Source organism: Halichoerus grypus, chromosome 7, assembly GCF_964656455.1.
Source record: "Halichoerus grypus chromosome 7, mHalGry1.hap1.1, whole genome shotgun sequence".
Classification (NCBI taxonomy): Eukaryota; Metazoa; Chordata; class Mammalia; order Carnivora; family Phocidae; genus Halichoerus; species Halichoerus grypus.
In genome coordinates this window covers 113,148,624-113,176,538 of record NC_135718.1, presented here as the reverse complement: position 1 = coordinate 113,176,538, position 27,915 = coordinate 113,148,624, and the positions used below count along the sequence as shown (strand labels likewise).

The window sequence follows — 27,915 nt, the reverse complement described above, 5'->3', positions numbered from 1 at the left end:
CTTAAAATTTACCCAGGCATTACTCATTGAACATTTTCTATTATACTTATCACTACTCTTTATAATGAAAATATCACTTTGAGAAAATCAGACTTATTAAGATGATTCCAAGTTTTATTGAATATGCTTTACAAATGGGCATTTTGATTGACATATCCAGGCTTACTACAAATCAAAAAAACAAAACTTAATTTTAAAACCTAAAGCAATCTTCTTGTTTCTAAAACCTTATAGAACAGCCTGAAGTTTCTTTCTTCCAGTACTTCCTTTTTTTTTTTTAAGCAAGGAGAGAATGATCCATGCAATCACAGGTGAGAGCGGAAGACATCAATGTCAATTTTGTTTAGTTTAACTTCCAACACTTCTTGACTTTAATGAAGTCAATGAAGCCTGGTTCAAGCTACCTTCTCTTCAGAAAGAACCTAAGATACTGTTGTTTTTTGTTTGTTTCTTTGTTTGTTTCCCCAGATCCTCCCATTACAAAGCTCCACCTTGACCACCACAACGAGAATAAGTGGAAAATACATCAGACTTAATGCCAGAAAATATGTTCAAATCAAGACAGTGATACTTCCTAGCTATGTATTAGAGCAAATCAACATGTCTCTATCCTCATCTGCAAAATGAGGATAACAGCATTTACCTCACAGGATTGTTTTGAAAACTAAAAGAGAAAATATGTAGGTGTAATTTATAAATTATAAAGCACCATTAAAATGTAAGGTAGCATTATTATTCATGTATGAAGATGGTTCATTCATTTTTCAATGAATATTTATGTGGCAGACTTTTTGCTAAGCATTAATGATACAAATAAATTTTATATATATATATATCTCATTATATATATAACTCATTGGCACTTGAGCTCTTATCTTATAGTCCAGTAGGGAAGAAGCATGTGAAGGTGGAGGGAAGCATGCTTTGATGTGGCTATAGGTGCTAGGGAGCCAGAGAAAACACTTGGACTGGGGTGTGGAAAGTGAGGGTGTTCAGGGGACTTCTTGGAGAGGTGACACTGGAATTGTTTCACTACAAATTCAAAAGCAAGAAAACAAATCCAAGTCACTCCTCTGTGAGGTGGTCCACATAATCCATGGTCCTGGGGCCCAAGTCAGTTCAAAGGTGTCCTGATCCCTTAAGGCAGAGTTTCTCAGTCTTGGTACAACTGATATTTTAGGCTGGATAATTCCATGTTGTGGGGGGGGGCTATCCTGTGCACCGTAAAATGTTTGGCGTCATCCCTGACCTCCATCTACCAGATGCCAATAATATCCCCTTATCTTCCAGATTTGAAACCGAAAGCATCCCTGGACACTGCCAAATGGCCCCTCAGGGGCAAAACTGCCCCTAGTTGAGAACTACTGCCATAAGGTCATAGAAAACCAGTGCAGGTGGTTCTAGAAGGAATGGAATTCATACAATTAGTGCCTAGGCTTATTCTAGGTGCTCAAAAAATATTGAATGAATGAATAAGTGGAGTCAATGAATGAATGAGCTTCCTGGAGTCCCCTTGACATATTCCTTTTGGGATCCATCCAGAAGATCCCTGGGCTAGTAATTAAGTTCAAAAGTACCCACGTGAGTAATAACAATAACACAACATGCATTTATACAGTGCTCTGTAAAAATTGTGTGATCTTGGGTAAGTAGTTCAAACTGTCTGAGTCTCAAGTCTACCAGTTCTTGTTCTTTTTTTTTTTTTTTTCCAGAGATTTTAAGTAATCTCCACACCTACCATGGGGCTCAAACTCACAACCTCGAGACCAAGAGTCACATGCTTTACCGACTGAGCCAGCCAGGTGCCCCAGGTCTGCCAGTTCTTATGTGGAGATAACAAACCCTAGCTTGCAAGGTCATTGGGAGAACCAAATGAGATAATCAAGCATTAGAGGTCTAAGCACTCACTCCTTCGTTGCAACTGATAAGAGGACTCTTAGCAAGATGCCCCCCCACCCAGCTCCTGCCACTAAGCTTTACCTGTAAGAAGGACAAGGAGGGTAGTTGGAGTGTATACTTTTTTGGTTATAAACATGTGGGGAATACTGAGCACTGTGCCAGGACCTGACACATCCACTATCTAACTCACCCTTGCAAGCAACCAGGTTAGTTAAGAGGCCCAGAGAGTTGTGACATGCCCAGGATCACACAGCTAAATAAGTGCCTCCCTGAAAGCAAAAGCCTCAGCCACCACTCAGGGCTGACCTTCATCACACCAATGCTTGTTTGGATTGTGAGTTTTTGGGGAAATGCTTTCTGTATTCTGTGTTCTGTAGTTTCTTATAGACATACATGACCAGATCGGGAAAATTCTTCTGCAAATACTGGAAAGGTTCTCCAATTCTCGACCTCATCCTGAAATGAAACATAAATGTATTAGCATTGTTGTCCCCAGATCATCTTCCCCCTTTATAGCATCTGGGCCCGGAGATCTCTTTGCTCCCTCAATTTCTAGAGCAGAGCACGTCAGGACTTTGGAATCCAACAGAACAAGATTCATCTCCTAACAACTCTTCAGCTAATTGGCAACTTATTTGTGAACCCCAGTTTTATCATTCATAACATGGAGATGATATAGTTCCACAATCTCTTACCTACAGTTCCAAAATCCAAAAAAGCCCTGAAAACTGCAAGGTTTTTTGAGTTCGCAGCTACCATTTTGGGCAGCAAAAGCTGATTTCACTAACACGGGTCTACTTTTTAGACATTTACAGTGCTACATTCACCTTACCCAGCTGCCCAGTCCCCTGCACTGCTTCCCACGAGGGAGTCACTACCCTTCTGTTCAAGAGGGCTCAGCAAAAAGCTAAGAAGGAAGATGAGAGCCTGCCAGGCACATCCATCATTTATTGTTCTGACAATGTGTTGGCCCTTTTCCAAACAGAGGGAAGGAATTACTTTTCATTTCATCAAAATAAATTTTCTTCTTTCTAACAAATAGCAGATATAAATTTAGAATGGGATTTTTTAATCATCCTCATTTCATATATGGCTTACAGGAACAGAAATAATACTCACTCCTTATTTTTTTCTTCATTAATATGTTCTCCCAGATTCCGGATGAACCTTAGCAGATCATTCACAGTGTCCTTATAGGTGTAGGTGTAGGTATACCTTTTATTTTCATAAAATTTATTCATTTCTCCCATAACATACTTGTCAATCTAAAAAAAACATTATGCAAAAGATGTGGTAGCACCACAGAATAAATCCTCATGGGATGTTAATACAAAGAGGCAAAATACAAATTTGAATATATGCCCAATTTACCACTAATTAATAGAGCAAATTAATAGAAAGAAATGAATGGAAGTAAATACTATACAGTAATGGCGTCTGGATGTGGGATCATAAGGAACTCTACATTCCAGTCTCTCTTTTCCAAATGAACTATTTTCATGAGAAATTAAATATATTGAAACATGGTTTAGGAATTCTTTGGCTGTTATACCAGGAAATTTGCTCATCATGCTATGCAGTATTTTTATCCTTGCAGTGACCCATCCGAGTTGGTAACTGATTGCATTTCCCCCTTGAAGAGGATTCATTCAGACTAACAATAGACCTGACAGCCATTGCCGAAGCGAGGGTGGTTGTTTTTGTTCGGTTTTGTTTTGAATTCTATTTCCAAAGGTCTCATGTTTCTCCTTGCCTCTAAGTGTCCCAGAGCAGTTTCTCTCAAGTCAACGCCTCTCTCTTTGTGCGTGCACCCTTGTCGATGGCTGTCATATTTAGAAAGCCTGTCTGTGTGGCAGGACGGGGCAGCCTGTGGAGAGGAGGCAGCAGCAAACACTGGAAAACCTGGCTCCTCCACATCGCCGCAAAGCTGAACGTCCAACCGTGAAAATGGGCAAGTCACGAAAAGCAACAGAAAATCAAAGTCTCACATGGGAACTAACAGATAAGACTTGAGTCTGTCAAAATTCAATATAAGTCAATGAAGTTTAGGGGAAAGAACTGATGAACTGGGAAACGAAAGAACAGGTTTTCCCTCCCGGTTCTGCCAATCTCTGCCTCTCCAGTCCTGGCTATTTCAGGTCACACCTCTGAGTCTCAATGTGCTCAACCGTTAAATGGGTTGGTGGACTCGATGGCACCATCTCTTCCTGCAGGGAGTGGCTTTAGCACACGGCCTTGGCAGCCAGACTGCCCAGTGGCAGACTCTGGGGCTGGCTCTGGACCGTTGGAAAAAGTGATTTGTCTGTGCCTCCATGGGCCCACCTGTGACAGGGAGGCAATTAGCTCAGAGGTTGTTATAAGGATTAACCGTGGAGACTCATAAAGCCCTGGGAATGGTAACTGCCATATAGTCAGCACTAGAGAATTGTCAGCTATTACTGTCATCGGCTTTGGTTTCAGACTTCTCTATTTCTGCAAGTTTAAGTTTTAGAAGAGGCTTTTTTTTTTTTTTTAAGATTTTATTTATTTATTTGAGAGAGAGCACGAGCAGGCTGAAGGGGCAAAGGGAGAGGGCAAAACAGGCTTCCCGCTGAGCAGGGAGCCGGGCACGGGGCTCGATCTCAGGACCCTGAGATCATGACTTGAGCCCAAGGCAGACGCTTAACCGACTGAGCCACCCAGGCGCCCCTTAGCTGAAGTTTTATAGACATTCATTAGCAGAGTCATGGTGCACCTACTCCATGCCAGGAATTCAGTAGTGGACAAGACAACGGACAGTCTCTTCCCTTGTGGAATTTGCAGGGTAGCCGGAAAGATGGACACCAAGGCAGCAATTATGAGTGTGATGTATCATCTAGGGGCAAGCGAGGGAAGGAAAGCAAAATGAGAGTCAGAAACAAAGAGGTGTGGGAGAAGCAGTCCTAGATCAGGCACAGGATAGGGAAGCTGTTGGTCTCAGTCAAAGAACTGAGGATTATGGATTCTCCCATAGTGCTTTGCACAGTCTCTGGGCTACCCAGCATGCATCCCACAGGCAATGTTTCCGTGGGTCTCTCGGCCTTGCATGGACCATGCTGTACTCTGCTTCACATGCCCATGGCCTTGTGTGGGTCCAGCAGGTAACTGGTACTTGATAGATGTCTGCTAAGTAATAATAATGAAAGTTCTGGGAGGTGCCTGGGTGACACAGTTGGTTAAGTGTCCAACTCTTGGTTTCGGCTCAGGTCATGATCTCAGAGATGTAGCCCTGCCTCGGGCTCCACACTCAGCACAGAGTCTGCTTAAGATTCTCTCTCTCTCTCTCCATCTCCCTCTGCCCCTCCCCCCTCCCTGCTCTCACACACACGCATGCACTCTCTCTCTGAAGATAAATAAATCTTAAAAAAAAAGAAAGTTCTGATAGCACCGACTAGATTGAGATGATGGCTGATTTTTTATGTTTTACTATATTTAGTTCAAGTTAGGTGGACCCTTTCCTGAAGAGGAGGAATTTGAAAGATCACCTTTTCTTCACAGTGTGTTTTCTCAGGCAGAAGGTAGATGTGTGTGTGGCTGCTCAGAGCTGGGCTGTACACAGATAGCAGAGGCAGCTGATCACTCCCTGGATGAGAAGCCTCATGGTGGAGCAGCTCCTTGGGGTTAAACTCTTATTTAATCAGCTGCTCTTGTCACAGTAGTAATAAGATCATTAGCCAGGCCTCTCTTAGAACCAAGGCTGGAAGGAAAGAGCCCTAAGAAAGGAAAAGACCCCTGGACTGGGACAAGGCCTTCCTAAAGAGGAGTGTAGATGAAAGTCTGTCTGTCAGGAGGGCCTGGCCTCTGAAAGATGGAGCAGGGACCCAACAGGGCAGAGGGGGACTGGGATGGAGAGACAGGCAGGGAAATCACCTCTTCCACCCCTTGGTTGAGCCAGGCCAACAATATAAAAAAAAAAAGTTAGAAAAACTAACTTAACACATTATACAGATCCTTATTCCTAGAATAACTTCCAGATCATAGGAACTGTTCATACCTTAGAAGTCCACTTGGCAAAACTTCTGGAACATTCAGATTTTTCAGGTTTTAGTAGTTGAACAATCTTGCTCTTATGCAATCGTCTTTTGCAACTTTTAATGTCAGATTCATTTCCCACATCCCTAAGGGTCCTATAGCGGCTGAGGATGACAGAATTATCATGGTCATTCCATCTGCCCTCTCTTTTCAGAAAGAAAACAATGTTACATTTTGCTTTTTGATAAAAGTAGTAAAACCATGTCTCTAAAAATCCTGCATGATGAGAGAGGCAGACAGGCATCTTTTTCTCTCTCTCTTTTGCTGTTCTTCAGAAAACAAAACCAGAGGGACACCTGGGTAGCTCAGTCGGTTAAGCGTCTGCCTTCGGCTCAGGTCATGATCTCAGGGTTCTGGGATTGAGCCCCACATTGGGCTCCGTGCTCGTGGGGACTCTGCTTCTCCCTCTTCCTCTGCCTACTGCTCTGCCTACTTGTGCTCTCTATCTCTCTGTCAAATAAATAAATAAAATCTTTAAAATTAAAAAAAAAGAAAGAAAACAAAACAAAAACAGAATCTAGAGAGGTTAAGTCACTGCTCCAAAGACACACAGCCAGGAAATGCCAAGCTGAGAGGAGAGCCTGGGTCTGTTGATTCCTAGCCTGACTCATTCCCACACCGCCCTACCACTATGGTTAATATCATGTGTTAATTTGTCTGGCCACAAGGGGCCCAGATTAAATAATATTCTAGGTGTATCTGTGAGGTGTTTCCAGATGAGATTCGCATTTGAGCTGGTGAACTCAGTAAGGCAGATCACCATCCCCAATGTGAATGGGCCTCATCCAACCCACTGACAGCCTATTTAGAATAGAATATGGAGGAAGGGAAAAGATGGCGGAGGAGTAGGGGACCCTATTCCAACCAGTCCCCAGAACTGAGCTGGATATCTACCAGACCACTCTGAACACCCACGAAATCAGCCTGAGATGTAAGAAGATAGATCTGGATCTCTACAAACAGAATATCGCAGGCGGTTCGTTTCAAGGTACAAGCAGGGAGCTGGAATTCCACGGGCAGATGTCGGAGGATAAACAGAAGGGGTAGGGAGCTGTGGGTGACTGGTGAGCGATGGCCTCTCATGCTAGGGCTGGGGCACAGACTTGCAGACCAGTAGCAGCAGGGAAAGGACTTTAGGGCAGCCCCCCCAGAGGGAAACCCAGAGCAGGGCCAAGCGTGCGAACTGGGGTGGCTGCTGGTTTTAGAAGCACAAAGGGCAGAGACGTGCCCTGACCTGGAGGCAGGACTGGGAGCCCTGCAGAGGGGCACACAACCCAGGACACTGCTGTTTGTAGCAGCATGGACAGAAACTGAGATAGTGTGGCCGGGAGAGCTCACTGAAGAACAGATGGCAATCTCTCTGCTCTGAGGCAGAGGGTTGGAAACAGTCTCTTCTGCTCTCTCGGAAGAGACGCAGAAAGCTGCCAGGGAAAGCCCCCAGAGAACAAAAGCCCCAAAAAACCGGTTTTTACCAAGCCCATCCCACCTCATAGAGGGCAGGGCAACTCTGCCCAAACAGGGTTGCCTGAGTAACAGTGAGGCAGGCCCCTCCCCCCAGAAGACAGGCTGGGAAAACAAGAGGCCAGCAGCCCTAAGGTCCCTAGAAAACAGGTGCATCTTGCTTGGGTTGTGGTCAATAATTTGGACTCCATACATTCCCTCAACCACCCCTCAACAAAATGACTAGGAGGAGGAACCCCCAAAATAAGAAAGACTCAGAGATTATGATTTATGCCAAAGATTTACAAATGCATTCAGATATAACCAAGATGTCGGAGATGGAATTCAAGCTAGCAATTGTGAAGACAATGGCTAGAATGGAGAAATCAATTAATGGCAACATAGAGTCTCTAAGGGCAGAAATGAAAGCTGAATTGGCAGAACTTAAAAATGTTATCAATGAGATCCAATCTAATCTAGATAATCTAACAGCTAGGGTAAGCAAGGCAGAAGAACGAATTAGTGACCTGGAAGACCATTTAGTAGATAAAAAGGGAAAAGAGGAGGCCAGGGAAAAACAACTCAGAATCCATGAAAATAGAATCAGAGAAATAAGTGACACCATGAAACGTTCCAATGTCAGAATTATTGGGATCCCTGAGGGGTAGAGAGAGAGAGAGGACTAGAAGATATAATTGAGCAAATCGTAGCTGAGAACTTCCCTAATCTGGGGATTGAAACAAACACTTGTGTCCTAGAGGCAGAGAGGACCCCTCCCAGGATCAAGGAAAACAGGCCAACACCCCAGCATGTAATAGTAAAACTCACAAATCTTAGAACCAAGAAAGCCATCTTAAGGGCAGTTAGGGGGAAGAGATTCCTTACGTACAGAGAGAGGAACATAAGAATAAGGTCAGACCTACCCACAGAGACCTGGCAAGCCAGAAAGGCCTGGAAAGACATATTTAAGGTACTAAACAAGAAGAACATGCAGCCAAGAATACTTTATCCGGCAAGGCTGTTATTTAGAATGGATGGAGAGATGCAGAGCTCCCAAGACGGGCAGAAACTGAAAGAACATGTGACCACTAGGCCGGCCCTGCAAGAAATATTAAGGGGGGTTCTATAAGAGGAGAAAGACTCCAAGAGTGATACAGAAAAGAAATTTACAGGAACAATCTATAAAAACAAGGTCTTCACAGGCAACATGATGACAATAAATTCATATCTTTCAATAATCACTCTCAACCAATGAGAACAAACGAAATCAATGTGGACGGCCTAAATGCTCCCATAAAATGGCACAGGGTTGCAGACTGGATAAAAAGACAGGACCCATCCATATACTGTCTACAAGAGACTCATTTTGAACCTAAAGATACATCCAGACTGAAAGTGAGGGGATGGAGATCCATCTTCCATGCCAGCGGACCTCAAAAGAAAGCTGGGGTAGCAATTCTCAGACAAATTAGATTTTAAACTAAAGACTGTAGTTAGAGACACAGAAGGACACTATATCATTCTTAAAGGGTCTATCCAACAAGAAGATCTAACAATTGTAAATATCTAGGCTCCCCAACATGGGAGCAGCCATCTACATAAGCCAACTGTTAACCAAAATAAAGAGTCATATTGATAACAATAGGTTAATTGTAGGAGACCTCATCTAAGCAATAGACAGATCATCTAAGCAGAAAATCAACAAAGAAACAAGAGCTTTGAATGACACACTGGACCAGATGGACCTCATAGATATATACAGAACATTCTACCCTACAACAACAGAATACTCATTCTTCTCGAATGCACATGGAACTTTCTCCAGAATAGACCACATAGTGGGTCACAAATCAGGTCTCAACCAATACCAAAAGATTGAGATTATTCCCTGCATATTCTCAGACCATAATGCTTTAAAACTGGAACTCAATCACAAGAAAAAATTTGGCAGAAATTCAAACACTTGGAAGCTAAAGACCACTCTGCTCAAGAATGTTTGGGTCAACCAGGAAATAAAAGAAGAACTTAAACAATTCATGGAAACCAATGAGAACGAAAACACATTGGTCCAAAACCCATGGGACACTGCAAAGGTGGTCCTAAGGGGGAAATACATAGCCATCCAAGCCTCACTCAAAAAAATAGAAAAATCCCAAATTCACCAACTAACTCTACACCTTAAAGAACTAGAGAAAAAGCAACAAACGATGCCTAAGCCATGCATTAGAAGAGAAATAATTAAGATTAGAGCAGAGATCAATGAATTAGAAACCAGAAACAAGTAGATCAGATCAACAAAACTAGAAGCTGGTTCTTTGAAAGAATTAATAAGATTGATAAACCACTGGCCAGACTTATCCAAAAGAAAAGAGAAAGGACCAAATTAATAAAATTATGAATGAAAGGGGAGAGATCCCAACTAACACCAAGGAAATAGAAATAATTATTAGAAATTATTATCAACAACTCTATGCCAATAAAGTGAGCAATCTGGATGAAATGGATGCCTTCCTGGAAACCTATAAACGGTCAAGACTGAAACAGGAAGAAATTGACAACCTGAATATGCCAATAACCAGTAACGAGATTGAAGCAGTGATCAAAAACCTCCCAAAAAACAAGAGTCCAGGGCCTGATGGATTCCCTGGAGAATTCTACCAAACACTCAAAGAAGAAATAATACCTATTCTCCTGAAGCTGTTTCAAAAAATAGAAACAGAAGGAAAGCTTCCAGACTCATCCTATGAGGTCAGCATTACCTTAATCCCCAAACCAGGCAAAGACCCCATCAAAAAGGAGAATTTCAGACTGATATCCCTGATGGATATGGATTCCCAAATCCTCAACAAAATCCAAGCTAATAGGATCCAACAATACATTAAAAGGATCATCCACAATGACCAAGTCGGATTTATCCCCAGGATGCAAGAGTGGTTCAATATTCACAAATCAATCAATGTGATAGGACACATTAATAGGAGGAGAGAGAAGAACCATATGGTCCTCTCAATTGATGCAGAAAAAGCATTTGACAAAATACAACATCCTTTCCTGATTAAAACTCTTCAGAGTATAGGGGTAGAGGGAATATTCCTCAAGTTCATAAAATCCATCTATGAAAAACCCACAGCAAATATCATCCTCAATGGGGAAAAGCTGAGAGCCTTTCCCTTAAGATCAGGAACACATCAAGGATGCCCACTCTTGCCACTATTGTTCAACATAGTACTAAAAGTCCTAGGAACAGCAATCAGACAACAAAACAAAATAAAAGGTATTCAGATTGGCAAAGAAGAAGTCAAACTCTCTCTTTTCACAGATGACATGATACTTTACGTGGAAAACCCAAAAGACTCCACCCCAAAATTACTAGAACTCATCCAGCAATTCAGTAATGTGGCAGGATACAAAATCAATGCACAGAAATCAGTTGCTTTCTTATACAATAACAATGCAACTGTAGAAAGAGAAATTAGAGAAACAATTCCATTTACTATAGCACCAAAAACCATAAGATACCTCGGAATAAACCTAACCAAAGAGGTAAAGGATCTATACTCTAGGAACTACAGAACGCTCATGAAGGAAACTGAAGAAGACAAAAAAAGATGGAAAAATATTCCATGCTCATGGATTGGAAGAATAAATATTGTTAAAAATGTCTATGCTACCCAGAGCAATCTATACCTTCAATGCCATCCCAATCAAAATTCCAATGACATTTTTCAAAGTGCAGGAAAAAACAATCCTAAAATTTGTATGGAATCAGAAAAGACCCCCAATCACCAAGGAAATGTTGAAAAAGAAAAACAAAGCTGGGGTCATCATGTTACCCAATTTCAAGCTATATCACAAGCTGATCACCAAGACAGCATGGTACTGGCACAAAAACAGACATATAGACCAATGGAACAGAATAGAGAGCCCAGATATGGACCCTCAACTCTATGGTCAAATAATCTTTGACAAAGCAGGAAAAAATATGCAATGGGAAAAGGCAGTCTCTTCAATAAATGGTGCTGGGAAAATTGGACAGCCACATGCAGAAGAATGAAACTCAACCATTCTCTAACACCATTCCCAAAGATAAACTCAAAATGGATGAAAGACCTCAACATGAGACAGGAATCCATCAAAATCCTAGAAGAGAACATAGGCAGTAACCTCTTTGACATCGACCACAGCAACTTCTTTCAAGATACATCTCCAAAGGCTAGTGAAACAAAAGCAAAAATGAACTTTTGGGACTTCATCAAGACAAAAACCTTCTGCACAGCAAAGGAAACAGTCAACAAAACAAAGAGGCAACCCCCAGAAGGGAGAAGATATTTGCAAATGACACTACAGATAAAGGGCTAGTATCTAAGATCTATAAAGAACTTCTCAAACCCAACACCCAAAAAACAAATAATCAAGTCAAAAAATGGGCAGAAGATATGAACAGACACTTCTCCGAAGACATACAAATGGCCAACAGACACATGAAAAAATGTTCATCATCATTAGCCATCAGGGAAATTCAAATCAAAACCACATTGAGATACCACCTACACCAGTTAGAATGGCAAAAATTGACACGGTAAGAAACAACAAATGTTGGAGAGGTTGTGGAGAAAGGGGAACCCTCTTACACTGCTGGTGGGAATGCAAGTTGGTACAGCCACTTTGGAAAACAGTGTGGAGGTGCCTCAAAAAATTAAAAATAGCGCTACCCTATGACCCAGCAATTGCACTCCTAGGTATTTACCCCAAAGACCCAGATGTAGTGAAAAGAAGGGCCATATGCACCCCAATGTTCACAGCAGCAATGTCCAATTGGAAAACCCTGGGGCAAGAGCTCTCCTGAGGTCCTGAAATAGAGCCCCAATGTTCACAGCACAATAGCCAAACTGTGGAAAGAGCCAAGATGCCCTTCAACAGACTAATGGATAAAGAAGATGTGGTCCATATATACAATGGGATATTACTCAGCCATCAGAAAGGATGAATACCCAACTTTTACATCAACATGGATGGGACTGGAGGGGCTTATGCTAAGTGAAATAAGTCAAGCAGAGAAAGTCAATTATCATATGGTTTCACTTATTTGTGGAACATAAGGAATAGCATGGAGGACATTAGGAGAAGGAAGGGAAAAATGAAGGGGGGGAAATCGGAGGGAGAGATGAACCATGAGAGACTATGGACTCTGAGAAACAATCTGAGGGTTTTAGAGGGGAGGGGGTGGGGGGATGGGTTAGCCTGGTGATGGGTATTAAGGAGGGCACGTACTGCATGGAGCACTGGGTGTTATACGAAAACAATGAATTGTGGATCACTACATCAAAAATTAATGATGTATTGTATGGTGACTAACATAACATAATAAAATAAAATTTAAAAAAAAGAAAGGTAAAAAAATAAATTTTATTGACATAAATATTAAAAAAGAAATAGAATAAAAGATGGAACTCATCCCTTCTTGTCTGATTTTTTTCAGCTGGGCCATCAATCTTCTCTTGCCCTCAGCCCTCCCAGTTCTCAGGCCTTCAGACCCTTACTGGAACCCACATCATCAGTGCCCCTGGCTCTCAGGCCTTTGGATTTGGACTAAATTACACTATGGGCTTTCCTGGGTCTCCAGCTTGCAGAGGCAGATTGTGAGAATTCTCAGCCTTAATACTGCATGAGCCATTTCCTTCTAAAAAAATAAATATATAGGGATGCCTGAGTGGCTCAGTTGGTTAAAGTGCCTCACTCTTGATTTCGGCTCAGGTCATGATCTCAGGGTCCTGAAATAGAGCCCCACGTCGGGTTCTGTGCTCAGCACAGCAGTATCTACTTAAGATTCTCTAAATAAATAAATAAAATATTTTTAATAAGTAAATCTATATTTATATTTATCATTTGGATATCTATATCTATATCTATCTAGCTATATATCATTTGAACATATATATATCTCATGACTAATACACTCATTGTCTCCCTTCTGGAGGCCTGGAATATGCCATCAACTTTTTTTTTTTTTTAAAGATTTTATTTATTTATTTATGAGAGCAACTTTTACTTACTTCTCCCAACTCCAAAAGAAGGGATGACCCAGCAGGCCACTCAGGTGCCCCTGCACATTGTCTCCAGGGTTAAACAGTTGATGAATGAGGTCCCGAGTTTCCTCATCTGGAGAAAGTTGAATCACCTCTTCATTACTTTTAGTCTTCAGTGTCTCAAAAGGGAGCTTTCCCTTCCTTACCACATATAGGACTAGCTGTCCAAGGGCCTGCACAAAAGCCACAAATCAAGCCAAAGGTGTCTGTGAATTCTCACTCTGTATGGAGGTGTGGTGCAGGTTATGACCAAAAGAAAGTGGGAGAAATCTCGAGGAGTCCACAGGTTCTGCATGGAGAACCCTTCAAGACAGTATATGGTCCCCACAATTTAGGTTTATAAGGAGCAAAAGATAATCCTAGGCCAGAGTTGTCAGGGCAAACTGCTTAGAGGAAGAGGAATTTGAGCTGGACCTTAAAGTATGGATCGAATGTCAATAAACAGGGGAGAGGAAAACTGTTTTCAACAAGGGAAATGCCAGGTCTCTGGCTGGAAACTGAGACTTTGGGTTGGGACTATGTGAGATGGCAGATAAAGGAGCCAGTCCAGGTCCAGTGGGACACGGTGACAGCTCCAGGAGTTAGGCCATGACAGGGAAGAAAGGTCAAGCAGGAGGCCAACATAGGCACTTCCTACAGCAGGCAAGACACCAGTCACGGAAGGAGCTAAAATCCTTTTAGCAGCAAAGGCCAAATGTGGCTGGAGAGCTCTTGCCCCAGGGTTGAACGTTCTGCACCCTGGAGAACCCCCCCAGGAGGAAACTGCCTGGACAGGGTGAGAGTCAGCCTGGAAGCTTTGGTCCACAGGGGTCAGGCTCTGTTTCTGCTGTCTCCTCCCAGGAGAAACAGCTATTTCAGGCTCTTAACCTCTGTGGCCAAGATTAGTTTCTTTCAAGCTGAAGACCAATCCAATCCCTCCCATGGGTTTCAGAGGGCCTTCGTATCTGGCCCTTCTAGGAGTTTAGCATACGAGTTTGAACGGAATGGGAAAAGAAATCCCATTTGCTTTGTCTGCAGGCAGGAAATACCTCCTGCAGGAATTTTGGAGGCCATTTGGACATACCTCCTGAAGGTAATTTTAGAAGAGGTATGGCATGCTCAATTCATTTCCTATCTAGCTGGTGGAGGAAGAGAGAGCCAAAGAGATACAGAAAGGGGCCACAGCAGCCCAGAGAAATGCCACTGTCGGCAAGGGAGGGAAGGCAGTGAGCCCTGGGCGAATGCCTTGGAAGTTAGTTAGAAGAGGTAAAACAGAAATGACGTCTAATTGGCCATAGGAAATAAGGGAATGAACGAAACAAATAAGGAAGCAGAAAGATGGAAAAGTAAACCAATTGTAGAATTTACCTGTAGATCTCTCTTGATTTCCTGCGGTTCTCCAGTCCACTTGATGCTTTCATCAAAATCTGCCAGGCAAACAGCATTCTTGGAATCTAAGGGATAGTTTATAGAGATACAGTGAAAATCCTCTCTCTTCATGTTGTAATTAACTTGAATAAATATGTACCACAATGCGCTATCATTTCTGAAGAAGGCAATAATAAAGCTTATATCTGCATGGCTATTTATTCTTCAAAGAGCCATGTGCACAGTGTCATTTGACTTATTAGTCAATGGCAGGATTTAAATTTCATTTTCTCCAGGCCTGGGCATGGGGAAGGATGAGGATAAAGTTAACCAGTTCCCCATTCAGGCAATTCCTGGGGGCAATGAGCACAGATTTATAAAGGGACTGTTGGCAGGAGATACGTTGACTTCCTAAGGCTAAGTAACAACTAACCAACGAGACTCCAAATCCAAGAGCAGCTTACCACAGCGCTCCACTCAATCAAGCCCACCAAGCACAGCCCCCTATGACACTGTAATCAGTTATCATGGATTAACCACGTGCTTGGAATGAGCCACTACCTCCTTGCCCTCCTCAGAATCGTTCTCTCTTGAAGGAAGCCACTGAGTCCTCGGGAAGAAGGATGCATGGATGGGTGAGGTCAGGAAAAAGATGAAAGGAGAGCAAGTCAGTGACCTGTCCTTGAAGAAGTAGCTCCTGCTTCTGGCTTGAAGGTGTCTAAGAAAGCAAAATGGGTAACTACAGGCAGCAGGATGGTCAGCACAATTGTGTGCTTCTCAAACCCCTTTGGTTCTAAACTTAGATATCAAAGTTGAGTGGAAACCCACAATCTAACAAAAACGAAACAATTAAACTATTCAACAAGGGTCTAGTGAGGGGAAAAATGACAGTGAAAGAGGAGAACACAGCACAGGCCCTGTGGAGTTTTGAGTCTCTGAGCAATGAGTGAATGTAAAATTAATTGCAACTTTATTTTTTTTAAAGATTTATTTATTTATTTTAGAAAGAGAGAGAGCAAGTAGGGAGAGGGACAGAGAGAGACAAGCAGACCCTGCGCAGAGCATAGAGCCCCATGCAAGGCTCGATCCCAGCACCCTGGGATCATGACCTGAGCCGGAGGCAGATGCTTAACTGGTTGAGCCACCCAGGTGCCCCTAATTGCAACTTTAAAAATGCTAGCCCAAAGTGCAGGATGCTCTGAAAGTGTATAATAAGAGCCACATGGCTGTGTGGGAGAGAAAAGTCTTCCTTTAAGGAAGGACACTGAGAACAGAGATCAGTAGAATTCACGTGGGTGAATGGAACAGGGAAGAGAGAATTCCAGATAGGAATTCCCAAGGCGAAAAGGAACCTGAGGAATTCCACTCTGACAGAAAGGAGGCCCGACAGCCTGGAGAGAAGGGATGAAGTTGGAAAGTAGCCTGCAATGAGGTTGAAGGGGCAGAGGGTGCAGATTGGAAACCAGGGACTGCTTACAGCTATTCCAACTAATAAATCCCCTTCACTGTTTAAGCCACTTTGAGTTCTCTGCTACTTAAATTTGCAAGCACCTAAGGGAACACTTCACAACTCTTCTAACACTTGATTTTTTTTTTTTTAACGAGCCCCAGGGTTTTTTATTTATTTTTAGATTCAGTCAACATTGTTAAAGTGCTATAAAAATTTTAAACTCTTACACTTAGTTTCTGCACTTATAGAATCACAGACTGCTAACAGCTGGTGGGCAGAGTTAGGATAAAATTTGCACACTCCACCCTGCTGTCAGTGAATCAAGAGTCTCTTCATCCTCACTCCCACCAGAGCGATATCATCTAAGATGATATTTTTTAATTAAAAATTTTAATTAAATAAATAAATAATTTTTCATTAAAAATAACACATATTTAGGTTACTTAAACAATTAATTTTTTTTGTTTATTCTTTGCTGCTTATAAGTCACTGTTTTCTACCAGGCTCTTTCTCTCCTTCCTTATGCATATCCTCTAGCAGTTCTTTCATATATGGTCTGTGGGTAGGAAGTCTTCCTGGATCCTTAAATGTTTAAAAAATGTATTTCAACAACTGGTGCTTAGAAAAACTGGACAGCTACATGCAAAAGAATGAAAATGGACCACTTCTTACACCATACACAAAAATAAACTCAAAATGGATTAAAGACCTAAATGTGAGACCTGAAACCATTAAACCCCTAGAAAAAAAACCAGACAGTAATTTCTTTGACATTGGCCATAGGAACATTTTTCCAGATATGTCTCCTCAGGCAAGGAAAACAAAAGCAAAACTAAACCACTGGGACTACACCAAAATAAAAAGCTTCTGCACAGCAAAGGAAACTATCAGCAAAACGACAAGGGAGCCTACTGAATGGGAGAAGATATCTGCAAATGATATATCCAATAATGGGTTAGTATCAAAAATGTATAAAGAACATATGCAACTCAACACCAAAAAACACAAACAATTTGATTAAAAATGGGCAGAGGTCCTGAATAGACATTTTTTCCAAAGAAGACATACAAAGGGCCAACAGACACAAGAAAAGATTCTCAACATCATTCATCATCAGGGAAATGCAAATCAAAACCATGAGGAGATATCACCTTACCCTTGTCAGAATGGCTAGAATCAAAAAGACAATAAATAATAAGTGTTGGCAATAATGTGAAGAGAAAGAAACCCTTATGCACACTGTTGGTGGGAATGTAAATTGGTGCAGCCACTGTGGAAAACAGTATGGAGGTTCCCCAAAAAGTTGAAAATAGAAATACCATATATCCAGTAATTCCACCACTGAGTATTTACCCAAAGAAAACAAAACCACTAATTTGAAAAGTTATATGCACACTTATGTGCTGCAGCATTATTTACAATAACCAAGATATGGAAGCATCTCAAGTGTCCATCAATAGATGAGTGGGTAAAAAAGATATGGCATATATATACACATATATAATGGAATATTACTCAGCCATCAAAAAATGAGATCTTGCCATTTGTGGCAATATGGGTGGTCCTAGAGAGTATAATGCTAAGTGAAGTAAGTCAGTTAGAGAAAGCCAAACACCATATGATTTCACAAAGGGAGAAAAAAGGGCAAACAAAAAAAGACTCTTAAATACAGAGAACAAATGGGTGGTTTCCAGAGGGGAGGTGGGTAGGGGGATGGGGGAAATAAAGAGGATTAAAGTACACTTTTCATGATGAGCACTGAGTAATGTCTAGAATTGCTGAATCATTATATTGTATACCTGAAACTAATATAACACCGTATGTTAATAATACTTCAATCAAAAATATGTATTTATTTTGAATCATGTATAATTTGATGGTTGTCTTAGTCAATTCTGGATGCTATAACAAATTACAGTAGATGGGTGTGGCTTAAACAACAGAAATTTATTTATTTCGCACAGCTCTGAACACTGGAAATCTGAGCTCAGGGTGTCAGCAGCATTGTGTTCATGGTAAGGGCCCTCATATTGGTGTACAGACAGCCATCTTCTTTGCTGTATCTTCATATGGTAGAAAGACAACTAGCTAGCTCTTTTTATAAGGGCACTAATCCATCCAAAGCAATTTTGAGAAAGAATAAAGCTGGAGGCATCACACTTCCTGGTTTTAAATTATATTACAAAGACCTAATAATCAAAATAGTACAGTACTGGTATAAAATCAGGCACATAGATGAATGAAACAGAATCAAGAGCCCAAAAATAAACCCACACATATACAGTCAACTATTTGACAAGGGAGCCAAGAATGCTCAATGGGGAAAAGATAATCTCTTCAAAAAATGATGTTGGAAAAACTGGATAGTTACATGCAAAAGAATGAAAGTAGACCCCTATCTTATGCCACTCACAAAAGCTAATTTGAAATGGATTAAAGACTTAAATGTAAAACCTGAAACCATAAAACTTCTAGAAGAAAACATAGGGAAAAAGCACCTTGATATTGGTCTTAGCAATGATATTTTAGATATGACACCAAAAGCAGAGCAACAAAAGCAAAAATAAACAAGTGAGACAACATCAGACTAAAAGCTTCTGCACAGCCAAAGAAACCATCAACAAAATGAAAAGGCAATGTATAGAAATGAAGAAAATATTTACGAATCATGTATCTGATATGGAGTAAATATACATATTAATATATATTTATATATATGAAATTTCTATGCATATGAAATATATATGTTTACATATATGTGAAATTTATATATATGAAATATATACTTATGTACATGAAATATATATATATTTATATATATGAAATTCATTCAACTCAATAGCAAAAATCAAATGCTCTGATTAAAAAATGGGCAAAGGACCTGAATACACATTTTTCCAAAGACATTAAAAGAGCCAACAGGTACATGAAAAAGTGCTCAATATCAGTGATTATCAGGGAAATGCAAATCAAAACTACAATGTGATATCATCTCACACATCTGTTAGAATAATTATCAAAAAAACAGGAGATAACAAGAGTTGGTGAAGATGTGGACAAAAGGGAACCCTGTGTGTTTTTGGTGGGAATGTAAATTGGTGCAGCCACAGTGGAAAACAGCATGAAGGTTTCTCAAAAAATTAAAAATAGATAAAACAGAAGTGTATCTGAAGGAAATGAAATCACTATCTTGAAGAGATATCTGCAGGGTTTCAACATACGAATTCTGGGGAAATACTAAGATTCAGCTGTTAGTAGGTTCTTTCTCCTCAGTTCCTTCTTTTTGTATTCAGGTTACTGATGAAAGAAGTCTCTTACCAATCCTGATTCTGGTTTCTATGTAGGTAATTTGTTTTCTCTTGGGAGCTTTTGAGGTTTTCTTTTTCTCCCTTGATGTTTTGATATTCCTTTAAGTTGCGACTCAATGGGTTTTTTTCCTTATTTACCCTCAGCTCTTGGTGAGTTTTCAATAAGAGAACTATATCTATCTTTATTTCTGGGACATTCTCACTTTTTTTTTTTTTTTTTCCAAATATTGCTTCAACCTCATTACTTCTTCCCTCTGAAATGCCTGTTAGAACTTTGGATCTAAATCCTAACTTCTAAACCTTTTTCCCTATCCACCCCTTTATGCTTTTCTATTATTTCCTAGGAAAATTTCTCGGGCACATCTTCTAGCTCGCTAATTTAATCTTCAATCCAGTCTCGAGTTTTAAATTTTTAAACAATTATATTTTAAATTCCCAAATTCTCTATTCAGTTCTTTTCACAATGCTTATTGTTGCTTCTTGGATGAAATAACCTATCTTGGTTCTCTGGTTTTATTAATTATACTTACTTTAAAGTACTGTGGTTACTCAGGATGGCAAACTCAGTAAATGCCCATGTCCTAACCCCTGGAATCTGCAAATATTACTTTATATAGTTATACACTCACACAAAAGGACTTTGCAGATGTGATTAAGAATCTTGAAACAGTGGGCACCTGGGTGGCTTAGTCAGTTCAGCATCCGACTCTTGATTTAGGCTCAGGTCATGATCTCAAGGTAGTGGGACCGAGCCCCATGTCAGGTTCTATGGTGAGTGTGGAGACTACTTAAGATTCTCTCTCTTCTCCCTCTGCCCCTCCCTGCTCACACTCTCTCTCCCTCTCTAAAAAAAGAGAGAGAGAATCTTGAAATAGTAGAGATTATTGTGGGTTAGCAGGGTGAGTCCTAAATGCAATCACACATATCCTTATGCAAGGCAGGCAAAGGGAGATCTGACAACAGAAGAGAAGGCAATGACTACAGAGGCAGAGATTGGAGTGATGCCACAAGCCAAGGAATACTAGCTGCCCACCAGAACAGGGAAAAGGCAAGGGTCTCCCCCCCCAGCCTACAGAAGGAATTTGGCCGTGCTGACACATGATTTGGGGCCAGTGGAACTGATTTCATACTTTTTGCCTCCAGAACTATGGGAGAATAAATTTCTACTGTTTTAAGCCACCAAGTTTGTGATAATTTGTTCCAGCAGCCATAGGAAACTAACACACTCAGTTAGCTTTGTTTCTTTGGGTCTAAGTTCTTCTATTTCATGCATCTCTTTCATGGTATCAGCACTTCATAAATATCTTCAGTGATTTTTGACTGTAAGCCTTACTTTGCAGTTGAGAATCCCTGATCCCTTTGAGTTGCTTCTGTTAATGCCACCCAACACGGGGGAGAGATGGAGGCAGTTGTCTGAACTTCTGCTTTGCGTTTTATTCAGTGAAACTAGGGGGTAAGCAGGATGTGCCACTTAGTAGGGTGCTTTGGCAGAAATCTTGTGGATTTAACTGCTCTTTGTTTCTCTTGAGATTATCAACCACCCAGTGTCTCAAATAGTAGCCCTGTCTGCAGACAGACAGGCCTGGCACAGATGCTTGGTCTGTGGGGAATGCACAGGGTGTGATCTTCCTATTTTCTACTGATACAGCAATCTGCCTGTTAGCTGATCTTTTGTCTTCTCCTGCTTCTGGCTTCCATTACTCCTGAGTGGTGTTTCTTTGCACTGTTCCCACTTTTATGAGTAATATCTAGCTGTGGCATCCTGCATTTGTCCTGGGTTCCCATGTCTTTCTTTAATCCCATCCTATCATGTTCAGTCTCTTTATGATTCCTCAAAGATTTTGTCCTGTAAAACCTCTTTTGTTATTTTGATCCCAGCTAGGAATTCATTTAACAATCTTTTCCTATCATTTTAGGGATCTAATACAAAGAACAGTCTGTAGTATGTGTTAGGTTCACCACCTGGAGGCAGAAATATAGTCAATTCTCAATTCTCTATTGTTCAAGCTTAAGAATAAAAGAGATGGTGCCAGAAATTCTGAAGAAGAGTTAGTGACAAGTAATTTTTCTTTATAATGTGACATGTGACTCTTTTGCATCAAGATCAGCAGTTAGAACTGGGAAGGACCCTGCCCTTGGCTGCACCTTGAGGATTCTGCTTCACTTTGTAGAGCTGCACATATTTCTGGCCTTTGTCAGTCTCCCCAACAAAGTTGCTTAAAACCAGGAAGGAATGCCACTAGCACCTGTCCTCAAATTAAAGCCAGATTCCAGTTGTATTCTGATGTCTACCTACTTCCTTCCAGGTCTTGTCCAGGACCTTAAATACTGTTCTCTGCCTTTCAATACCTGAACCCTCTTTTTGTCTTGTTCCCTTACACCTACCTTAAATCTCAGTACATGTCTGTAGATTAGGTATCTGTTTCTGCTTAGCCCTCTAGACAAGTACCTGGCCTTTGCTGAGTACCTACAACGTACAGGTAACTTGTCTAACACACTGCACTTAGACCTCATAACAACCTTATGAAAGAGGTGTTAGTCATCTTAAATGAGGAAACTAAGGCTCACAGAACTAAGTGACTTGTTTGAGGCTGCAAAGCTACAAAGTGGCATGACTAGGCTGCAAGCCTCCCTACACATGGCTAAAGCCAAGACTCTTCCTACTGCACCACATCACCTCTTGGGACTTTACACTCAGCTCTGCTTCTTTCCTTTAATGTTTCTTTCGTTTATTTTGTTTTTGGCTGAGGCCAGTGGGTGCTGACTCGTTCTGCCCACTTGGAGTCTGTTTCACTTGTTGCATCTTATCCTGGCATGCCCAGTTTTGACCTTGGTTTTGCCATTAAATTTCACAGTGGAGGGACGCCTGGGTGGCTCAGTCACTTAAGCGTCTGCCTTCAGCTCAGGTCATGATCCCAGGGTACTGGGATCGAGTCCCTCATCAGGCTCCTTGCTCAGAGGGGACCCTGCTTCTCCCTTTGCCTGCTCTGCCTGCCACTTCCCCTGCTTGGGTGCCCTTACTCTCTCTCTCTGACAAATACATAAATAAAATCGTTTAAAAAAATTTCACAGTGGCTACCATCTTGGCTGAAGGAACACACCTTCAGGATTCTCTGACTGGCAGGCTACTTTAGGAATTCAAATTTCTGGAGCTGACTCCATCCAAGACATAACCTTCATATTTGTATTTGCCAAAGGAAATATGAGGTTAGCCTGGTATTCCATTGGCATCTGTCACCTCCACGTGGGGTAAGGGTTATACCTGGTAGCAGGAGAGATAGCACTCTAATTATGAATCTGTTGCATTAATCCTCAAACTGAATAATCCACACTTACTCTACTCCTTTCCTCCTTGTAATGAAAATCCTTTCTTTTTGTAAATAAAGACCTCGCAATTTCTAAGAGAAGACTGGGGACTCACCTATTAAGATGTTTTGTGGGCACAGATCCTGGTGAGTGTATTCACACAGCAGATGTAGCTCTTCAACAGCCTTAAATACAGATGAGAGGGTGTTTCGGGCAAACTCGTCTTCCTCGTTTTCCACAGCCTGCCCACTGTGCTTGGCCAAGTGTTCCTCCAGGGTCTCCTCACAGAGGGCAAGACACACATACAGACAGTCCTTGTAGCTCTCACTCCCGTAGAATGTCACCAAGTCACTGTTTGCTCGGCAGTTCTGCAGACAGGAGACTTCCTGATGTCCATGTGTGCTGCCTTCATAGAATCGTTTCACAGCTACTTCTTGCCCTTCATAGAACCCAAGGTAGATGTCCCCTTCAGAAGTGTCAGCAATCTTATATTCTTCATCAATAAAGATCTTGAGTTTGCCAATCATAGGGCGGTATATTCTGCGGAGGTGTTCTAAGGCCTCCCCCCAGCGTGAGCTCTGAGGCTTCCAGTCTTCAGCGGGAGGGGGACAATCTTCTCTGGCCCCATGGGAGAGAAGAAGCTTTACAAGGGAACTGTCATAGTTGCGCCTCGCTATCATCACAAGTTCCCCACAGTCTGTGATGGCTCCTTTGTTGCATAACAGTTGAGCAATTTCCTTCAGTCTGAGTTGGACAGCCAACAGAAGCGCTGTTTTGCCCTCACTGTCTGTCTCATTAATCTCTATATGTTCTTGTTCCAAAAGCATCTGCACCAAACCCAAGTGCTTCTTTTCCACTGCCAGGATCAGGGGTGTCTTTCCTTTCTCTCCCCTCACATTGACATCAGCCCCATGGTGCAGCAGAAGGCGAGTGATGCCCTCCACGTTTCTATCATCAGAATTCCTAAATGCATAGATCAAAGCATTTCTGCCCATATTGTCACGGGCTTTGACATCTGCCCCCATCTCATCAAGGAGGATCTTCAAGACATCTACATGTCCATTTTCAGCAGCATCCATTAGAGCTGTGGCCCCTCCTTTCCTAAGCTTCTTTTGATCCTTCTTTGTCTTTCGGCTCAAATTCACCTTTGCCCCATTCTCGTACAGGAATTTTAAGGCTTTATCCCTCCCATTCACAGCCGCTTCCATGAAAGCTGTGAAGCCATTAGCATCACACTCATTGACATCCGCACCTTTAGAAAGGAAAAGTTTGAGCAGCTTCACATTTCCCACAATCCCAGCAATGATGAAGGGAGTGGCCTCATTCTTCTTCTTCAGACAAGGGTCAGCACCATAACGAAGCAGAAGATCCACCATGTCCTCCTGGCAACTTTGTACCGCGTTATGCAAAGGTGACCAGCCCCACTCGTCCTGGAAGTTGACATCAGCCCCTCTTTCCAGCAATTGTTGGACCAGCTTGATGTCTTCATCTTTAACGGCTCCAATTAACTCATTGCCATCCACTGATGTCTTCTCATTGCTGGAGGGTGTGGGTCTCTCCTGAAGGTCGTTATGGCTCTTGGTCTCCATGATGGTAATTACCACTGGCTACAACTCTGTGCCTTTGAGAAAATGAAAACTTATCTCCTTGGGACTTGATCAAAGAGACATGGAGCTCTTTGCACTATCAGGTTAAACAGAATTTATCTGGCTGTGGACCAGCAATATGAGGAAGGAAATACTCTTGGAGTCTTCTAACATTCCACCTGGAGATGAGCTATTTTGTAATTTTATAATAGTGAGAAAGCATTTGAATTAGAAAAATTAATTTTACTAGCAACTTTTTCAAAATACATCTACTTATTTATATAGAACTTTTTATTATAGAATATTATGAACATATATAAATTAAAAACAAGAAAATTTTTACACTGCAGTCCCACCACCCAGAAATAGGCATTGTTAAGATTTTAGGGGACTCCTGGGTGGCTCAGTTGGTTAAGTGTCTGCCTTAGGCTCAGGTCATGATCCCAGGGTCCTGGGATCAAGTCCCACATCAGGCTCCTTGCTCGGTGGGGAGCCTGCTTCTCCCTCTCCCTGTGGTTCCCCCTGCTTGTGCTTGCTCTCTCTCTCTGACAAATATATAAATAAAATCTTTTAAAAAAAGATTTTAGTATATTTTTTTTAAAGATTTTTATTTATTTATTTAGAGAGGGAGACAGTGCAAGCAGGGAGAGGGGCAGAGAGAGAGGGAGAGGGAATCTCAAGCAGACTCTGCACTATGCCGGGAGCCCGCCACAGGGCTTAATCTCACAACTCTGAGATCATGACCTGAACTGATATCAAGAGTCGGATGCCCAACCAACTGAACCACCCAGGTGCCCCTATTTTAGTGTATTTCTATAAATTTTTTAAAAAATAGTTGAGATCATGCTATGTGAGGATCCTGTATAAATATCCTGCTTTCTTTCATCTAATGCCATTGTATAAATAATTTCCTATGTTATCACAAAGTCTTTTAAAACATTTTTAATGGCTCTGCAATACACCACCAGTCAGTTGCTTCATTTCCCTATTACTAAACAGTTTTTAAAAACAACTTTTAAGCAAGATTTTTAAAATTGGAATTTTCTAACCATTCTAAATAATGTTGCAGTAAATTCAGCTTTTTAAAGCTTGTTTTCTTATGATAAATCTTATAATAGATTTCTTATGATAGATTTCCAAGAATTGAATGACTGGTCGAAGTGTAACAGCATGCCAACAGGTCTTAAGTGTTAATTGGCTTCAAGCTTATCCACTCTTTGCTTGCTGACCTAAGTCCCTTGATCTGTAGCAGAACTAACTTACTTTCCTTGAGATTTTCAGACCACTGGCCTTGAGGAGTGAAGGACCAGACTTCCCAGAAGATAAGGCCTAACTCCATTCAGGAACAGCTGCTAGAGATGCTAGCCTACCTGTTTAGGGTCATACTGACATACGACTGACTGCCTGCACCTGCCACTCCTGCATGCAGCTCCCACCCCCACCCTCTTTCCCATGCCTTTCCCCCTAAAGCCCTCCAGCTTCCCCTAGGATGAGGAAGACGGTCTTTGAGACATTAGTCTGCCATCTTCCCAGGTTGCCAGCTTTCTGAATAAAGCAGCCTTTCCTTTCCCACCATTACCTGCCTCTCTAGTACTGATTTGTGAGCAGCCAGCAGGCAAACCTGAGTTTGGAACCGGTTCTCTGTCCGGTAACAAAAGGATTATCATTGTTTTAAAAATTCTCAACCTATGTTAATAAATTTCTTCCAGTGTCATATTAACATACTCTCACTAGAAATAGATGGTCTCTTAAAAGGAAAAAAACCCTCATTTATAGGGGAAAAAATGTGTTTTGTGTCAATTTGCATTTCTTACACCTCTCAGTGTATTTACTGGCTCTGGGCATGTCTTTATGCATGTGTGCTTCTATTCAAAGTAGTAGAGAGAAGTGGAAAGAGCTCAGACTCCAACCTCACAAGATTTAAGTTTGAACCCTTGATCATTTAACTTCAGACTGTTACTGCCTAATTGTGTAACATTAGGTTATTCTCAATTTTCCGTCCCCTCATGCATATAAAGTATGGCAAATATTAGGCATTCAATAACCGATAGACTTAATAATGTCCCTTCAGGAAAACAAAATTCAGCGATTCCTACTCTCGCCATCCAAGTGCATACACACGCTACACAAATGGGGGAGCTGGTGGTGTTGAGTTAGTCCAACTGCCCTTCGTCAGAGGAGGGCAACAGAGCCAGAGTTCAGCCACCAGACAGCACGGAACTGGTCCTTGCAGATTTGTAAAACTGCAGCTGCTACAGAACCCGCCAAGCGCCTGTTTTTCAGCAACCTGGCCACCGGGACACTCTCCAAGCCCCCACCCTCAGAGATCTAAATCGATTGTGCTACAAAAGCAAATCACCTGGCAATGAAATCTTTGAGACACATGTTTGTGCTCAAAGTTCCTGCTACAACAGGTGTGAGACAGGCTGGTCTAAAGAAAGGAGCAGAGAAGGGAAGTCGAAGAAACCAAACCCCCAAGTAAAATAGCTGTCAGGTACAAGCCTGCTTTCGGTTTCGTTTTCTCGCTCTCACCATTGGTGCTGGACAGAGAGAGATGGCTTGATTAGGTACGGCGTGGACTGGACTGACTGCGGGCCAACCCTGGAATTCCGGGGTGGGGGGGGGGGTGGTCAGGACCAGAGAGCCCGGCCAGAGGCCGGCGGGCTCCGCGCTGTGCACTCACCCCTTTCCATCTCCAGAGCCCGGAGCCCAAGGAATCCCTCAAAGGTAACAATTTCTCAAGCTACCCCAGCTCTCCAGCCCCTCTTACCTTCTAAACTCAGACGCCCCTCCGCTCTTCCTTGGAGAGCGTTCAATCGTCAGATCGCGGGGCCAGCAGCAAAGCACTTCCTCTCTGTGATCAGAGTCCGCGGGGCGGGGCAGAGAGAGAGAGGGAGTGAGGACAGAGCCGGGAAGGTAAAGCCGCCCGCCCCCGAGTCCACAGCGCATTTAACCCTTGGCAGGACCGCGAGGCCTCCGCTCTGACCGCAGAGGGCCCATCTGACGGCCCACACCGAGCCGAGCCCGCTTCGTCTTTACCACGTTATTCCAAATCCCCTATTGAGGGAAATGAGTGGTAAAGAAACATTTATTGAGCACCGACTGGGTGCGGGGGCCCCCTGACCATTGCTTCACAAGTGACATGACCCCGGTTAACCCCTGACAACCCAGATGATGAATCTGAGGCTCAGGGAAGCTAAATAAACCCAAAGCCCAAGCTCCCTCACTCATCTAGGCACACTCAACTCACTCATTGCCTGGAGGCCCTGACCACCCCCCCCACCCCACCCCACCCCACCCCCGCCCAGAAGGGCACCAGTCGGGCAGTCTAAAGACTTGGTCCTGCAGCCAGTGCTGGGGCCCTTTAGGGGAGTGAACTCAGGTGGGTGGATGGTTTAACCATGTGAAGTCTCAGTTCTCTCGTGTAACATGGTTTTTAAGAT

The 27,915-nt window shown here is 42.2% G+C and overlaps 1 protein-coding gene across 1 annotated transcript; it reads right to left on the bottom strand.

Annotated features, from left to right (window-relative positions):
* Positions 1–93: 93 nt before the first annotated feature.
* RNASEL (ribonuclease L) lies at positions 94–27,338 on the bottom strand. The gene is given in 8 exon segments (XM_036078651.2): positions 94–2,245; positions 2,247–2,355; positions 3,019–3,164; positions 5,912–6,053; positions 13,443–13,648; positions 14,823–14,908; positions 23,002–24,662; positions 27,243–27,338. Coding segments are annotated over 7 exon segments (2,214 nt in total). The 5' UTR covers positions 24,476–24,662; positions 27,243–27,338; the 3' UTR covers positions 94–2,194.
* Between the last annotated feature and the right edge of the window lie 577 nt (positions 27,339–27,915).